Below are 18,422 nucleotides of genomic sequence, written 5' to 3'. Positions count from 1 at the left end.
ACAAAGAGCTGCACTGACCTCTTGGTAAGTGCACCTGCCTGCCAGATGACCACTGCCCTTTCCGAGTTCAGGCCCTTACTCCTCACAGAGCATGGAGGGGCTTCTATCTGCTTAGGCAGGATTACTCCTCAGGTTTAAACGAGAAGAGTGGCTGTAAAAAGCAGCATCTGCCCAGCACTTACCTGCTGGCAGGAGTTCTGCTTCATTGAGAATTTAATTACCTCTGGCTAATTTAAAGTAAATAAAATAATTAATTCCTTATAACCATATAAAACCAACTTGGTCTGAGAAGTATTCCAAAATATAATATCTCCAGTGGAAGAATGGCCAGAGGATTGTATGGGGCAATGTATACGAACTCTACTTTAGCAAATGCAATCCAAGTAAGCTTAGACGGCTAAGGATGTTCTAAAAATGTAGAAATCAAAATAGCATCTGCAATTTTTCCTGTAAGTTATTTCACTCTGCTATATATAGCAAGGAGGTCTTGAACAAATAAGCCTTCTGGGTTCCCCTGTTCCAGGAACCTAGCCGGAAGAAGCTGGCCACCACGAACTGTTAGGGGCAAAGAGCCTGCAGGTCCTACCAACTCAGTCTCCCACAGCCAAGGACTCCAGATGTGTGGCTAAGCTTTGCTTCCAGAATGTTCTTCCAAAAATGCTTTTTTAATACCTGCCTGAATGCTATTCAAAAGTAGGACTGTGTCAAACAGAACAAGAACATCTTATTCAGCAGTTGTGGCTCACGAGCATCATCACTGTGATAACTAAATATTTGGCCACACACCTGATAGTCTACGATAAGACCACCTGGACAGGCTTGTCAGGAAAGACAGAATCTGCAGAGGTAGGTAGTCCCCATAATGAATGATGGGCTCAAGCCAGGCCATGGGAGCCTCATCTATAAAAGAATTACATTAGAAATAACAAGGCCATCTATGAATCTAGTCACCAAGTAGAAAATATGTAAGATAAGCCTGAAATAAAGATGAAAGGAAATGATCAGGGTTATATCAGAAGGCTTTTGAAGTCAATTCAAATGTTTCCTACTGACTAAATACTGACTAAAGAGTATCAGTTACAAAAATATCTTCAGGGCAGGGAAGGCAAAGATCTAGGCAGCAAGTTGCTTGCCAACCATGTACAAAGCCCTGAGTTTAACTTGAAACATACAATGATAGATAGATAGATAGATAGATAGATAGATAGATAGATAGATAGATAATGATTGATCTTTACTTAACTCAGTTACCTATTTTAAGTCTCTAAATTCATAATAATAAATGTTTAAATGAAATAGCCCCATAAAAGTGGCTAACTGCAAACTGGAGCAACCACTGTTGTTTGTAGTGCAAACCAGTCCAGTAATTAAGAAAATCAGTCTGGAGTTTTCTGAAAGCTAGACATAAGTCTACCATTCAACTCTATGATTCAACTGTATGCTTTAAAGATTCTATGTTCTCTTGATCCATGTTCATGCTTCTGTATTCACAATATCCAGGGAATGGAAGCAGTCTAAATGTTCATCAGCTGATAGATAATTAAAGTGTGATACATATCACAATTTAATACTATTTAGCTGTTAAGAAAAAAGATGTTATGTAGTTGTAGAGGTGAATGGATGGAGCTGGAAATAGTGAAGTAACCCTGACCCAAAAGGACTAACATCATATATATTCTCTATCATATACGGCTGGTAGCTTTGAACCTTTGGACATGTGTGTGCTTAAATTAGGAGTACATATAGAACTCAGGAAACCAGTAAGAGACAGTAGGTAGGTAGTTTTTATGAGAGGGCTGATAGAAGGTACCTGGCATGAAGGGGGAGTGGAGAGTAATAATGTAACAAGGATTAAGTAGGATGGAGGATGAGAGGGCGGGGTAGAGAGAAGATGGGGCCAGATAACTAACACTGAAGACTTTTGAAAAACCCAAATGGAAGCATCCTACAAAACACAGACACACACATACACATACACACACACATACACACACACATACACATACACACACACACACACACACACACACACACACACACACACACACACGTAAACAGGATTTAAGTGAAGTTACTCTATAATTCTATAATTTGCGGGTGACGTTAATTCTCCCAGATACCATGGGATAGCAAATAAAAAGCCAAATGTCAGGAATGCATTATTTCTTTTCATTTTGATGGTCAGTGAGATCCAATAGAGCCCAAACGACAGGCTATTGCCACTGCTCTTGATTATCCTGCAGAACTTGATGAGAAGACCCCACTGTGAAAATACTACACATTCAAGACAGAGAATGTGGAGAAATCAAGCTGGTAATGAACTGGAAGCTTCGTGTCTACTGGCTAGCTTTCATAGTGCTGGAAGGTGTTATGCACACTTACCTATCTGCAAGCTGCAAACAACCTAGGAAAACATGTCATCTGGCGCAATAGTGGCATGACTATTATGGGGGCCAACCAACAACTTTATGACTGGGTTTAAGGCCCACTCTACAAGATAATCTTATGCCAGCCACTACTAATAGAGTCAAGAATGTTAGGTCAGGAATGTCACAGACCTTTGTGAAGAGCCAACAGCTATTATTCTGCTGAACAGACGTAGTATTACATAGACTCCCAAGGACTTGTTATGGCAATAGATTAGTGCATCTCTCAACCCTCATCAGAGAAGCTTCTTTATACAGTAGATGGTGATTCCCAGAGGCCCAAAACTCATCAAACATGCAAAGAATGTTGAGCGTTCAGCAGAGCATTAGACACGGGTGTCATACACTCCTCCTCTCAAGGTTCAGTGATCCTCTCATTGAGGTGGATAGAATGAATGTGACTGCCATGCAATGACTACACTGACACACTACATTGCAGTCACAACAGAGCAGTTCCACATATTAATTGTGACAACTGTAGTGATAGCACATGAGATAAAAATCTTAGCACGGAAAGAGGCAGAGGCAAGGCATTGCACTGTACCCTTAGATGAGGAGCTGTAGGCAAGCAATGACAGTTTGGAAAGGCAGAGTCAGTTTTCCTCAGGAAAGTGTCCCCTAAAGAAGCTACAGATGCTCTAGCAAATATTCCTACACACATGCACAAACTGGTAGCAGTACGCGGATCCTGTGGGAGGAGTGGAAGATAAGAGGTAAAGAGTTGGAGGAGAGGGAATGGGAGATGGATTTAATTTAAACATATTATATGCTTGTACGGAATTCTCATTCAATAAAATAAAACCAAAACATAATGTAAAAAGTGCCTTTGTCTTGCATGTGGAGGGGATAAGGCCTTGCTGGGAGGAAGTATGTCGTACGAGGTGAAGTCTGAGTTTATAGTCTCACCCCACTTCCAGTTTGTTCTCTTTGCTTCATTCTCACAGCTAAAGATGTGTTCCTGCCACCCACCAAGCCTGCCGCTTGCTGCCATGCCTCTACCCTGCCATGACTGTCTTTTAAGGCTCTAGAACCATAAGCCAGAATAAACATTCTCTTAAGTTGCTTTTGGGCATGGTGTTTTACCATAGCCAGTGACAGAAAAGAAACTACATATTAAAAAGTATCTATAAAGAATTCCAAAAATTAAGTACTAATACTCCCTCCTCCCACAAATCATCAAGTCAGGAAAGGTATAATGAAATGGATAGTCACATCACAAAGAAAAAGTATAAATGATCAATAAATATTTGAAAAGCACACCCTGTCTTTAGGAATCAGGGAGATACAAACTATAGTTGCTATGAAAGCCCAGCCTCTCCATGGTCAGAATGGCTGTCATCAACAAAAAGAATGGCATCAAATACTGCTTAGCATTTTCTGGGGGAGGTGGGAGTGAGGAGAGAGTAGCAGTGATAATTAGTGCAGCCACTGCAGACAGCAACATGCAGGTCCCACAAAAGGCTGCCAAAAGAGCTCCTGTGCTATCCCCAGCTACCCACTCTTAGGTGTATATTTAAAGGATCCTAAGTCAGCACACAGATACCTGCACATCCATGTTTATCTGCAAAACTAAAACACGGGAGCCTAGATGGTCCCCAATAGATGAGTGGATAATGAAAATGTGGTGCACAATACTTAGCTGTAAAGGAGAATGAAAATGGAACACTGGAAAGGATGGATCTACAGGGAAAGGTGATGAAAGAACAAGAGGTCTATGGAATACATACAGCATGAAAGCAAGGACTATTTAGGGAGAGGAGAGAAGTCAGCAGAAGGAGGGAGAGAGGGCATGAGACTGGGAACAAAAATAGAACAAAGAATAGCCAGGCAGGAGTGGCGCACGCCTTTAATCCCAGTACTCAGAAGACAGAGGCAGGCAGATCTCTGAGTTCCAGGACAGCCTAACCTACAAAGTGCCAGGTAAGCCAGGGTTAAACACATAAAGGAGGTGGGGCTGGGGATAGGGGCTGACATTGTATCTTAATTAACGTTTTGAAGCCAGAAATAGAGTTCTTTGGTGGAGTGCCCAGCCCCAGGGGGAAAAAATCAAATTCATAGCTTTTGTCAGACACCAGCTTCCATTTTGAGCCTTTGCTGTAAAGCTGGAGAAATGGGGAAATGGTAACCTTAGCTCAAAGTGAGGAAGAAGCTCAGCAATAGAGTAAGCCCTGGATTCATCAAGCAGGGAGACTTGGAGGCGAGTAAGGAACTGTATACAGGAATCTGCACTGTTTTTATAACTTGGCCTATGAGTCGAAATTATTTCAAAACAAAGTTAGTAAACATAGCAAGCTAATTGCTTCTCATGAGAAGATAAAAGAGCTAACACCACCGAGCACTTCTGGTGTGGTATTGTGTTTTGTTTTGTTTCTATGTGAGCTGTACAAAGTACAAACTCCTTGGAAGTAAGAAGCACTTCTACCTTCCAGCAACTCAGGAGGTGCAGGGAAGGTCCCCAAGCAGTGCCTGTCACAAAGCAACAAGGAAGCAGCTTGTGTCTCTAAAGGAAGTGAGGATGCCACCTAGGAACATAGTTTTGGCCAAAGCAAATTTAAACCTGAGCCTGATGAAGCTCTAAGGAAGTGTCCAAAAACATGGTTAAAAAAAAAAAAAAAAAAAAAAAAAAAAAAGCTACAGGTGTCACCAGCAAGACACAGGCCCTACAGCACAAATAGCCTAATTGCTGAAAATAAATTCTAAAGCCAAACCAAGAGAAATAGGGAGGAGAAGGATTATAATGGCAATTTACTATTTAAGAATTTAAGAATTTATCAGCTAACTGCAAAGTAATAGACTTTATGTGGATCAGATTCAAACATACAAATTAAAAAATGAATCCACTTAAGGCACGTGGATATTCAAACTGGACTATTTAATAATTTAAAGATCTTAAGAATTTTAGGAATGATGATGGTACTTTTAAGTTCATTTACTACTACTGTCAGGGTTTTGTTTTTTTGTTTGTTTTTTTTTTAAGCATCTATAGATGAAATGTTACAATGACTGAGAGTTGCTTCAAAATAAGTGGATGGTGATACGGAGAATTATGCTTATGGGACCACCTTGTACTACACAAGGAGACCCTGTCTCAAAAAAACTGAGTAAGTGAGAACATATACAAAACAACTCTAGCCATTTTACAGTAGCTTCAGAGGCCATTGAGACTTTGGGCCCACATCCTTCTTTACTAGCTAACACTATTTCCTTGAGTAACACTAGACTTGTAAACAGCTTTGCCACTCCTTAGGAGTTCAATTACCATACGAAAGGTGAAAGAATCTGGGCTTTCCTGGAGCCCATTAAACCAAAACTGTCTCCTCCCAGTCAAAAGAATACAATCCCAGTTCTACCTCAAGGCCTCAAAACTACACACTACTGTCTCCTTTTTTAAAAAAGTAAAATCAGGCAGATTTGCTGGTGAGAGAGACCTCGACTCTGGGACTCAGAGCTCTGGAGAGGAGGAGACAAGCTCACCAGGAAAGAGAAAGGAAGGCGGGCACACAAAAGGAGAAGAGCAGTAGGAAGTCAGGATACAGAGTGAGGCTCTGTGGAAGGAAAGAACAGTTGGTTAGAAGAGTACCACGTTCTAAGCTCTACTGAAACAAAGATCAATGAGCACAAGTTAGAAATAACCCTGACTCCCTGAAGCAACTGAGAATAAAAGAAATGAAACAGGGCAATTCCCATAGATAGACAGACAGAAGGACGGACAGACAGACAGACAGACAGACGGACGGATGGACGGACGGATGGATAGGTGGATAGATAGATCAGACAGACAAACAGACATGATTTAGGTCACCAAGCAGACTGAAGACAAAGTCAAGCGTATCTCAGTTGTAGAGCACAAAACTAGGTCTAATCCCCTGTTTAAAAAAAAAAAAAAAGATAACTCAGATAAGATGTAGGGAAGTCTTAGGTAGGATTTGTATAAGGAAGAGATGTTGACCTAGCACCAGGGTTCCATGCACAGTGGGGCTCATCTATGATATACTCTTCAGACTCTGGTGCCTGGGGAGGTTAGCCTATTGATACCTATTGCCTACAGCTGAAGGGATGAGAGAACGCTGTTTTCCAGTGTGTTAGACTTATTTAAGAAGACAGCTGTAAAAGACAGAAGTAGGAAAGAAAGAGAGGCTTGGTCTGACCTTATTCATACTGAAGGGGTATCTTATCACCCACAACTGCAGGTGACCACAACACATACAGAGGAAGGTGGAAGATGGTCTCTTTTATGGGGAAGAAAAGCCTCCTGTAGTCCACAAAGGATGCTGAGAAGTGTAGCCCTTCAGCAGGAAACTATCATTCCTTACTCTGATAGGAAGACAAGAGTGGAGAGAGAGACTAACTTTTATTGCCGTTAAGTAGTTTTCTGTTATCTCCCACCATATAGTATTCTGTGTATGTTGTCAAAGTCAAACCTAAAACAAGTGTTAGCATTCCGTCTAAGCTCCATCCACAGTTACCTGGCAACAGCCAGGTAGGCCTGTCCCACTATAAAAGGGGTTCCACGCCCCCTCCTCACTCTCTTGTTTTCTCCTGTTCTTGCTTTCCCTTTCCCCCTCTCTCTCCATGTGCTCATGGCCAGCCTCTATTCCTCTACTTCTCTACTCTCTCTGCCTTTCTCTGCCTCTACTACCCTCTTGATTCCCCTCTCCATGCCCTGAATAAACTCTATTCTATACTATACTGTCCTGTGGCTGGCCCCTCAAGGGTAAGGGATGCCTCAGCATAGGCCCACTGAAGCACACCTTCCCCAACACCTCATCACACCTCCAAAGAACATACCCCCATGAAAGTCCCAGGCTCAGACAGTTCTTGGATGGAGAACTATCCCTCCAGAGTACATTGCATGATAGCTTCATTATAGGACAAAGAAGCACGGGAATAAGATCTGCTAGAAGTCTACTACTTCTGCCTCTGGGTGCATAGGCCTGGCCACCTCAGGCTGTGCAAGTCTGACCAGCTATGGTCAAGTAGGCCAAAGTAGGGGAGAAAAAGACCAAAAATAAAACTTCCTTATTAAAGATCTCACATGACAGCGGTGTGAATTCTCTGGCCCAGCAGAGGATCTCAGATTCTGCACCCACACCTTAAATGTCTCAAACAACAGAGAGGCAAATAGCAATTACTCTGCCCTCAGTGCTTACCAAACTGACATAAGAAAATGCTGCGACCAGGGCAACCTTGTACCTAAGCCTACCACCTAACTAATATGAAACCACATGATAGCTCAATTTCTCATGTCCTTTACCCCGGCATTCAATTCTTCCTCTTAAGAAAAGCTAATTTCAGGGACTATACCCTAACCATCCATGTCCCCACATTAAAAGAGGATCCTAGTTTGGTCATCAAATTTACCTTTTTGGAAAGTCATTCAGAATACTGAAATAGTATCTTTGACAGTTGTATTTGTAGAATAACATATGATTCAAGGAGTACAAAGAGTTTGGCAATGATACTTATGAGTGTTTTCTAAAGCATTCCAAAAGCCAATACTAATTTAATTTTATTTTGCTTTACAAATTATGTCTCTAAACAGGTAATCTATTTTTAAGTAGAATGGTGTTAAGAAATATGCTTACTGCTTTAAGTACATTAAGACCTGAAGATTTGCCCATGGACAAAAGGAGAAAAGAGTTGGCTTTAGCCTTTTTTGTTAATTCAATCTATAATATAAATTATTTATTACAGAAAATGATTGATTGCTTTCATCTGTTGACTGAGTGTATGGAACAGAAATGTATATTTTTAAAAATGTTCTCTTAGTGGGGTTAATTAATTTTGAAAAAGATTGTAAATTAAATAATTTACTCTTGACATGGCAGCCACTGACTTGGTTAGTGACATTGGATATTCTAGGGCACTGTTTGTAAGCCTGTGAGTTTCAACCTCTTGGGGGTCAAATGATCCTTTCACAGGGGTCACATATTAGATATTCTCCACATTAAGTATTTACATTACAATTCCTAAAAGTAGCAAACTTATAATTATGAAGAAGCAATGAAATAATTTTATGGTTGGGAGTCACCATAATATGAGGTGTATTAAGGGTCACAGCATTAAGAGAGTTGAGAACCACTGCTCTAGAGTGTTCTAGAAAAGTAGCTCTTGAGGAATAAGGAAGGCAGTCACTATCTCTGGGAGTATATTTTTAAAATAGAAATTGAAAATAATTTCTTTTGGGAGAATACAACTTAAAATTAAATTGTCTCTCTTCACAGTTTGACATATAAGTTGTATTTACTATATAACCACATCTATAACAATTTGATGTTAACAAAATATGTATTGCCAGTTTTTCAAATATTAAATATGGTCATTTAAGGTGACAGTTCCAAATTTTAAAATATTTAGCTTATCCCATGTGTCTGTTTTTGTTCATTAAATACTAGCTGGTAATGTTAATATTTGATAATATATAAAATAAATACACAAAATTCATCAAATGTGAAAGCAAAAATTACCACTTAGACATTGTTGTGGTTTGAGTAGATGACACCCTGACTCATGTTTAAGTGCTTGGTCCATAGGAAGTGTTGCTATTAGGAGGCGGAGCCTTGTTGGAGTAGATGTGTTCTTATTAGAGGAAGTGTGTCACTGTGGGGGAAGGCTTTGAGGCCTCCTATATTCAAGCTAGGCCCAGTGTGGCACACAATTTTCTTCTGCTGCCTACGAATCAAGATGTAGAACTCTCTGCTTCTCCAGCACCATGTCAGCCTGAATGCTTCCCACCATGACTAAACCTCTGATACTGTAAGCCAGCCCCAATGAAATGTTTTCCTTTGTAAGAATTGCCGTGGTCATGGTGTCTCTTCACAGCACTGAAACTCTAACTAAGACGGACACTTTCTGTTCAGATTCATTCTTTGGCTGCTGACTTTATTTACAAAGCTTCCAAAGTGCTTGTTTCTTGTTCTCCTTGCTTGCAGGAGTCTGATGTTAACAAACAGCTAATTATAGAACTTCTACAGAACTCTGGTGGAAGGTCAATTGTACATCTGAATTTAACTGATGTTAATCTTGATGTAAATGTTTTCCTCATATAACCTTGTCTCTTAATATTCTCCATAAAGTTGTACACTTACTATCTCTTGACTTATGGTCTATATCTCTGTCAATTATTAAGTTTTATCATAATCCCTTGAATGGACCCTCCTCTGAGACACTATTAATTGCTGCTCCCCTTATCACCCTACTGTCACTCTTGAAACAGTTACCAAGAGATAAAACAGTCTGGTGACCAATAAAAAGGGCCTAATGAGGCATGGTCCAGCCAACTCATCGCTCTTCTTGCCACACTGGACATTGATTTTGAGACTCAGAATGAAAACAGCTGGACTGAAGCCTTTTTTGCATAGATTAACCTCTCTCTCTCACTAACTCAGATGAGCTTAACATCCTTCAGAACCACCTTGACTCCTTGACTGATACAAGACTCCAAAAGTAAAAAGCACTACATCTGACTACTGCCAAGGATGGGAATCTATGTCCTTAAACAATGCTGCTTCTGGGCCAGCAAATCCTAACTGGTTTGAAATGGAACTAAAGACACAGGAACCAGGCAAGAATTCACCTGGCACCCTCCCACTCTGGCTCCGCCCCTTGATCCGCCTTCCTCCTTATTACCCTATACCTGTATTCTTACCCTGCCTTTTTTTTTTTTAAAGATTTATTTATTATTATAAATGAGTACACAGAAGAGGGTATCAGATTCATTATGGGTGGTTGTGAACCACCATGTGGTTGCTGGGATTTGAACTCACGACCTTCGGAAGAGCAGTCAGTACTCTTACCCGCTGAGCCATCTCACAAGCCCCCTTACCCTGCCTTTTAAATGTTTCACTTACTGAACTAAACTCTCTACCCAAAGAAAATGTACCATGAAGCTCTCCCAATACCTCTCTTCCTACAAAAGCTCCATATATTCCTAATATATCTGCAAAAAAAAAAAAAAAGACCTTTTAGATGCTGTGGCAAAATTCTGGCAAAAAAGGGACCTTCATCACTTTACACTGAGCCAGAGTAAAGTCTTTACATTGGTCCTCTATTTTCTCTTCGAGTGCTTTGTAGCTTCCTGCTACTTCTGCTAGCTCATTTTGGTACAACAATCCTGCCAATGGGACTAGTCACTTCCACCCTGAATCAACTCTATGCCCACTCTCTCCCACCTCTGCTCCTCCCTATCCTTCCAACTTCCCAGGAAATCTCTGTTTAATTCTGTAAGCAAACCTTCTGCTTGGAGGCCTCTAATAACTATTTCCAGAGTCTCTCTAGGAACGTAGGATGGAATCACCTGACCCATCATAACCAATGAAGTTACGACTCTCCCCCAGCTACATGACCAGAGGACCCTGAGTACCCACTATGACAAAGACTCTCTTCAGAAAGCAGCTATAGCACCCCTGTCCTGCATTTCTTTATATCCTCTCATAGTTAGTATATTAGTTTACTGCTGAAGGTCTATACTAGCAGCTTCTCTTGCAGACTACAGAAGTCACTTGCACCCCATAAAAGGCTACCTCCCATCTTCCCTTGGAGACATTTTGGCCATCTCGTACATGAGTGACAAGATGCCTGTCTCTGTGAATAAACATGGTCCTACGTAGGGGTCAAGCAAAGCCTTTCTTTCTGACTGGTCTATCTACAGTTGTGTCTTTTTGATAAGCTAACACTGATCACCTTCCAGACAACAGTGAAAGGGTGGGTCCTTCTGTTCCTTTACCACATCTCACAGTGACACAACTAACCCTCCATGCCTGCTGCTTACACATCTAAGGGCCCAATCAACCTTAAACTAAAAACCTAAACAATACAAAAGAACAACTCTTTACATAAATTTCCAAGGTATTAAGTATTAAGTCATCTAGAGTTGATTTAAAGTACCCAGGGGGCATGTGAGGGTTTGATGCAGAGAATTACGCTCTTCATATAAGGGATTGAAGCATACTTGGTAATTGGTACCCACATAATCATGCTATACCCTTCATCTGTAGATTACTATCAGCTATACATTGTTGAGACTCTTGCCCTGGACTCCTACCAGAACATATGGTAACAGTGGGCTATCCAACTCAGGCTATCTCTCTCAACCCCTGTCCTAGGGACAGACCTTTCTCAAGCCCAATAACTGTGGATCAGGGGATCTCGCTAAATAGAGTCTGCAATCCGCTAGAGGATAAAATGTGCTCAGAACATAGACAATGACCACTTAAAATGCATAGCCTAGGAAGCTGCACTACTGACAAGCACTTATAGAGGATGCTCAGAGCAAGGAGCTCAAGAGCCCTGTGACTGGGTAGCAGAAACACAAAATGACATATGGAGAGTGACTTGTCATTAATTCACCTTCAAGGACAAGGTCCTGGATACGGGCTCTCATGGTTTGAGCTCAAAGTATTGGCTCCCACCTATAGTCCCAGCTACTTGGAGACTGAGGCAGATGGGTTACTTGAGCCCAGAAGTCAGAGCCAGCTTGTGCACCAGACTGAGATAACACATCTCAGAGAGATCAGAGAGAGAGAGAGAGAGAGAGAGAGAGAAAGAGAGAGAGAGAGAGCTGCTCTGATTGAACAAATACTGCATTTGCACTGTAACGGAAGCATGGCACCTGGAACAGACACAAGAGAAGACAGACTTCCACATTTTACAATAGCTTGTGACTTCCTGTGGTTACAAAGGTCCTAGTCAGACTGACCTAACCCAGGTCTCTTCCTGAGTTCACCGAGTGCAGTGACCCACGAGTCAAAGTTCATATCCATCCTCACTTCATACACCTTATAATTCATTCTTGGTCCCTCTATGCCCTGGCCACATGTGTTACTCCATTTCCACCATCCCTTATCTGTAGCACTCACACCTCCTGAATGTCTCTGGTCACATCTCTCTCTGGTCCTTACATGGCAACCGCAGATCCTTACCTATCTTCTCTAAGAGGTGTCTCCTAGTAATCACCCTGCATCTCAAGGGTCAAGAGCCCAGCCTAGAGCCTAGCTCAGGGCCCTAATAACAACCCCGGATGGAACCCAACTTCCTCTTCCTTTCACCCAAAGGGCCTGATGATATCAATTCCAAACTTCTCAGAATGGAAAAATTTGACCTGTCTTCCTATAACAAGGAAGAGAAGCCTCACAGTTCTTCCGACAGTTCGGAAGTGATTAAAAAAAAAAAAAAAAAAGATTAAAAAAAGATAAAAAAAAAAAAAGCCAACTTCTGCATTGGAGGTAAGATACCTGAGACGAGGTGCCACATACAGGCACCATCTCTATCAAGCCCACACACTACTCAGTGCCTTCCCTGGCAGAGAAGGGAAACTTCCAAGGGAAACTATTTAAGAACTTAACTTAGAGGCAGGGAGTATGGGGAATATCATAGGCCTCTTTGAAGGCTGTACTAAATGCTTAGGAACCAACTGGGAACCTGAACTTCAGTGGATGTGGTTTTACAATGTCAGTTCTCTGCCTCAGTTTTCTCATCCACAAAGCAGGGCTGTTATCACAGGACGAATGACAAATGGGCAGCCCTCTGTCAACAGAAAATAAAGTATTTCCTAAAGCTAAAGTATTTCTGAAAAGGAGGCTACTGGAATGACAGGCTGGATAGAAGTGGGAAATACACGTCCCCAGATGCAGAGACTTGTTAGAGCCCCGCCTTGAACGTGTGCCGAGGACAGACACACAGCTGCCTGGATTTGGAGACACTGAGGGCTTTGTAGGAAGGATTCCACACTGGCTTGCTGAGGCTCCTGGTGAACAAGATTCAGGAAATTCCATAGCCCTGCCCATCCATGTAAAGTCTGGTGACTAGCCAATGAGCACCTCCCCAGAGCAAGCAATGGGCCATCAAATGTGGACCATCACATAAGAATCACATCTTTGCTATTGCATATTCATTCCTGGGCCTACTCCCAGACCTGCTAAGTCTAACACATTGAAGATGTGATACTTTAAAAAATGTGCCAGTGGTTCTTATAAAAAGTCTGAAAACCATAAGCATAGGAATGTGAGAAACCTGTTTGAGGCCCAGACCACTCTGCAGTAGCTACAAGTGACGTAACCTCTCAGAACCTTAACACAGCTCAGGCAGTGAAAACAGTCAAGTTGGCCGAGGCAACACAGCATGGACCCGTATCAAAAACAAAAACACAAAACTCTTGTATGGAGAAAGGGATTCCCAGTCTTCTAAGTTATACCAAGAAACAAGTTCAGCAACATCACACGTATGTTCAAGGCTCAATTTGCGACTGAAAAGCAGGGCTTCTTAGGGTGTTTTCAGGCATGTGGGAAACTGAACATGAAGAATGAATGTCATCCAACTAGGAAGCCATGTCCAACATGGTAAGCCAGAGGCAAACAGGGAACTGAGCTGAAGAAGACAGCCAAGACACTGCTTTCTTCAGGGGTGTCCCAGCGGATGGACAGAGAGTTCCAAGATGGTCTATCTCCATGTGGACATCTGGGGGGGGGGGGGAAGAAGGGGAGAACCTTCACCAGGAGACCCTGGCTCACATCAGAGCCTTAGGGTTCTGAGAGCAGAAGACGTCCACCGGAAGGAAGGAACTCTGAGGTCACCAACCTGGAAAGCAGCCTTTCAAGGCCTCTTTTCAACTGGAAACAAGTTTTGGCCAGAGGGGGAGGGTGGTGGCCGGCACCTTTAACCCCAGCACTCAGGAGGCAGAGGGAGTCGGATCTCTGACTTAGAGGCCAGCCTGATCTACCAAGTGAGTTGTGGGACTGCCAGGGCTACACAAAGAAATTGTCTTAGAAAACAAAACAAAACAAACAAAAAACAAAACAAAAAAAGGGGGTGGGGGGAATTCTCCTTTCTGCTTACCCCTGTGGTTGAATTAGGGAAGAGCTCTAAGAAGCTGAGGAAGAAGAGGGCGACCCTGTTAAGAGGAACAGCAGTCTCAATTAACCTGGATCCCCGAGATCTCTCAGACACTGGACCACCAACCAGGCAACATACACCAGTTGACATGAGGCCCCCAACACATATACAGCAGAAGACTGCAGAGTCTGTGTTCAGAGAAGATACACCTAACCCTCAAGAGACTGAAGGTCCCAGGGAGTTTAGAGGTCTGGTGGGGTGGGGGGTGGGGTGGGGACATCCTCCTGGAGGAGCAGGGGAGGTATGGGATGTGGAAAAGTTGGAGGGTGACTGGGAGGGGAATAAAATCCCAGTAAAATATATAAATAAATCAATTAATTTAAAAAGGAACTAATGAAAGAAAGTGAGAGAGAGAGAAAGAGAGAGAGAGAGAGAGAGAGAGAGAGAGAGAGAGAGAGAGAGAGAGAGAGAGAGAGAGAGGCAGGCTCATGGTATGGCTGTTATCCCAGCACTGGGGAAACTGAGTAAGGAAGCTCATCACCAGTTCGATAACAGCCTGAGCTACATAGAGATCCTATCTCAAAAACAGCGCAGGAAAGGGGAGAAGGAGGAAGGGTAAGGAAAGGAAAGGGAAAGGGGGAGAGAGAAAGGGAGAAGGGCACAGAGAGGGACGGGGAGAAAGAGCAAGGAGACTAAAAAATGGTACCCAGTCTGTGGCCGGGTCACAGTTAACTTTAGTGGATGGACTGTTGTTTTTGCCTGACCTTCAATCTGATCTGTGCCAGATGAATCAGAACTTTTTGTCCCAAGACAGCTATTATCTAAGACCCAGCTATAAATTCTTGTGTGTTAAATGCCATGATGATTTGGCCAAGGATTGCGGCCAGGACTTCAGGTGATCATATTCTAGGCACAGGGCAGGGGCAATCGTAGATGAAACAGACCACGTGCAGCCAGATGCCAACCATGGGTTTGTTCTAATTTAGAAATTAAGTTTAGTGCTAGTCTGAAACCGGGGACCTGTGTGCACCCCTGCATCTAGGGCACTGACAAATCTTTGAGGATGAATGACTTCACCTGGCCCAGACTACTCCCCGGGCCATCCTGGGCTCGTGCAAGTTACACTCAACACCCCTTTTCCAGATGCTCAGTTTGGCTCACCTGCTGAAGACAAGGCAGCCCAGGTGGTTGATTTCGTGGTCCGAGCGGTGGCGGCTGTAGTCCTCCCATAGGTCCTTGATGGCTGTGACCGCCAGGATGAAGAGCACAGGCGCCAGTGCCAGTCCCGGCTGGAAGGCGTTCACAGCCGGCACAAAGTTGAGCAGCGCGATGAAGACGAAGTACACATTGGCTAGGCGATGGAACTGCTCGAAGAGGTTCTTGGGCAAGAAGGACAGCAGCGTGTACTTGGTGGTCTTGAGGCGGTTGTCGGCCAGGTGCTGGATGCAGCCGCGCATCAGCAGCCGCTCGCCCTTGGGGGCTCCGGCCATGGAGTCCTCGGTGCCCAGAGGAGGCAGCAGGTTGGAGCGCACCGTGCGCGTCCTGCTCTCCCAGCGCCTTCGTCGCGGCCGCCGCCTCCACGGAGATGTGGGCTCTTCGGCCGCTGCGGGCTCCCGCTCCATGGCCGCGTGTCGCCGCGCCCGGCTCCTCTGCGGCTCGCGCCAGCCTCCTAGGTGATCATCGCCCGCGGCCCGGGGCGCGGCAGCGCGGGCTCCCCTCCTGCGGGACGCACAGAGCCCGCGGTCAGCGTGTCGCGCCCCGCCCAGCCCGCGCAGCCGGTCCAGTCTTCAAAGTCTACTACTCCCTGCGGGCGGGAGGTCGCGGGCGGGCCCGGCTCTCAGCCCCTAGCAGTCCCCTCCCGCCACCCAGGCGAACTGGGCGGTTTCCGCCGAGGTGGCTCCTCTGCCCCGCCCTCACTCAGCGCCCAGATTCAGATTGGGCGGATAGCGGGAAACAAAAAGAGCCCGCGCTGGAAACTTTAGACAGCTTTACTTTCGTTTCTCTGGGGCATCCAGTTTAGTCCCAGAGAGTTTGCAAATTCACTGTTCCACTAAGAGGAAGACTACGGGACTGAGAATCAGTCCGCCCCATCCCCTCCTAACACGCGCGCTCTTACTAGAACAGACAGACTTGATCCTGGACCGGGAAATGGTATCTGGAGTGCTGGATTAGGACCTCCTCAAGGCTGGGTCACTTGGAGTTAAACCCAGAATCCCTGTTATACCGATTTTCCAGTTTTCAAATTATGTTTTGAAGAGAGCATTGCCACCTAAGAACTCTCCATAAAGTCACTATTTCTGTCCTTCTACAAAAAAAAAAAAAAAACTTTCCCTCCTTTCCAGCCTGCACTTACTTTGAGATATTTTTTGATGAACTAGAATTTTTCTTTTTCTAGAATTACCATCAACTTTCTTTGTTCCCCAAATAGGATTTTTTTATTTCTTCATGGAAGAGATTATAATATACATCCAAAGAGACATTTGAGTCACTGTTTCCCTGCCTGGTAAACAAGGACTAAGATTCCCTAGGGCAGCTTTGATCTAGAGATCCAGAGAAAGACTGGGAAGAGAGGAAGGCTTATGGCCAGCTGAGGGAATGTGGGCAAAGGATTCCTTTCCTGCTGATGGGAAAGAGGAGTTTATATACATTGACTGCTGGGAGATTGAATGTGACTTTGGCAGAAGCTGGGAAGCACCCTACAGGTAAAGTAAGGCCCCACAACTTCCACTCTGTGAGCCTCTTTACAGATGCAGAGAAGAGAAATGGGGATATTTGTAGTCTGGGAGGGCATGGCTCGGGGGAATTAAATGAGAAACAGCTATGGGGTGCTCCTGGTCCAGATTTGAGGACCTTAACCGCTTCCTTTAACAGGCTAATACTTCTTTTCTCTCCCTACCTCAGCAGCATTCCTTATCCCTGGGTGCTTCCTCTGAGGGTCCTGATCTGGCTTTACTCAAATCACTTGTCCTATCCTATCCCTCCTTTTGGGTGGCCTCAACCTTGTGCTCCTTGGTTCACATGCTACTCAGCTATAGAAGAGTCTCTTCTTTGACCAAGCCCACAGTATTGACTAGAATCCAGCATTAGAAGAGTAAAGTAACAGTTACAAAAGGAGGGAAGGAAGGAAGGAAGGAAGGAAGGAAGGGAGGGAGGAAGGAAGGCAGGAAGGAAGTGAGGGAGGAAGGAAGGGAGGAAGGAAGGAAGGGAGAGAGGGAGGAAGGAAGGAAGGGAGGGAGGGAGGGAGGGAAGAAGGAAGGAAGGGAGGAAGGAAGGAAGGGAGGGAGGGAGGGAGGAAGGAAGGGAGGGAGGAAGGAAGGGAGGGAGGGAGGAAGGAAGGGAGAAAAGGAAAGAGGGGAGAGAAGAAAGAAGAGGAGAGGAGAGGAAAGAGAAGAGAAGAGAAGAGTTCCCTATCAAATATCCACTTCCAGTAAGAGGTTCAAATCTGAAGGATGAAAGTCAGATAAGAAAAACGCTGGGCTAAAGTGTCTGCATTTCTCCCAAAGAACTCTCATCTCAGAGTAGACAGGTAGCATCCTAAACTAAGGAGCAAATCTAGTCCTTAACACCTATGACTGTGCTTTCAACCCCATCATTAATCCAGTGGAGTTCCAGGTCTGCCCGTTCCTCCATTCCTTGGCTGTCTCTTGTCTTTACAGGTAGTCTAGGATTGCCCAAAGCCTTCAAGTCAGTCTACCACCTTTTAAGATATGTGCTTCATTCAGTCCACACTGTTAACATAGTTACATGAGCACATCATTTCATTTCCTTACCCTCGAGGTCCTAGGAATCCCCTGTTGCTTTCAAAGTCAAATGCTGACTCCTCAGGCAAAGGTTCCTTGAGGCCCTAGGGGAACTACTGGCACCAGCTGCTTTAACTCTGCCCCTTTTAGTCCCTGCCAACCCAGGGTGAGAGGTCTCCTTACCCTTCTCAGAACAGACCGTGTCCCTCCTGTCTACATTCCATGCTAAGATTCCAAGATTCTGTGAGTCACACTACCCCACCAGTCTGGAACCTTCCCTCACATACTCTGAACCAATCCAAATTCAGTATTTCCTGTTGGGCTTAGCTCATCTAGTCTCCCAAAAATTCTACTACACACACACACACACACACACACACACACATACACACCACACACACACACTCACCACACACACACACATATA

The 18,422-nt window shown here is 44.1% G+C and overlaps 1 protein-coding gene across 5 annotated transcripts in view; it reads right to left on the bottom strand.

The window, feature by feature from the left end:
- The window catches only part of Atp10a (ATPase phospholipid transporting 10A (putative)), a 168,353-nt gene extending 150,108 nt beyond the window's left edge, over nt 1–18,245 (bottom strand). For 4 of the 5 annotated variants that reach the window (XR_004123064.1, XM_031386836.1, XM_031386838.1 and 1 more), the window contains exons 1-2: nt 18,179–18,245; nt 15,417–15,974 (exon numbers count right to left, since the gene is read on the bottom strand). Coding sequence is in view for 4 of the 5 variants with exons in the window: in XM_031386836.1 (XP_031242696.1) it covers nt 15,417–15,877 (461 nt within the window). In the remaining variant the exon portion in view is untranslated. The other variant, XM_031386837.1, reaches the window with a different exon arrangement.
- Between the last annotated feature and the right edge of the window lie 177 nt (nt 18,246–18,422).

Source organism: Mastomys coucha, unplaced genomic scaffold (assembly GCF_008632895.1).
Source record: "Mastomys coucha isolate ucsf_1 unplaced genomic scaffold, UCSF_Mcou_1 pScaffold21, whole genome shotgun sequence".
Taxonomy (NCBI): Eukaryota; Metazoa; Chordata; class Mammalia; order Rodentia; family Muridae; genus Mastomys; species Mastomys coucha.
This window is presented reverse-complemented; position numbering and strand designations above follow the sequence as displayed.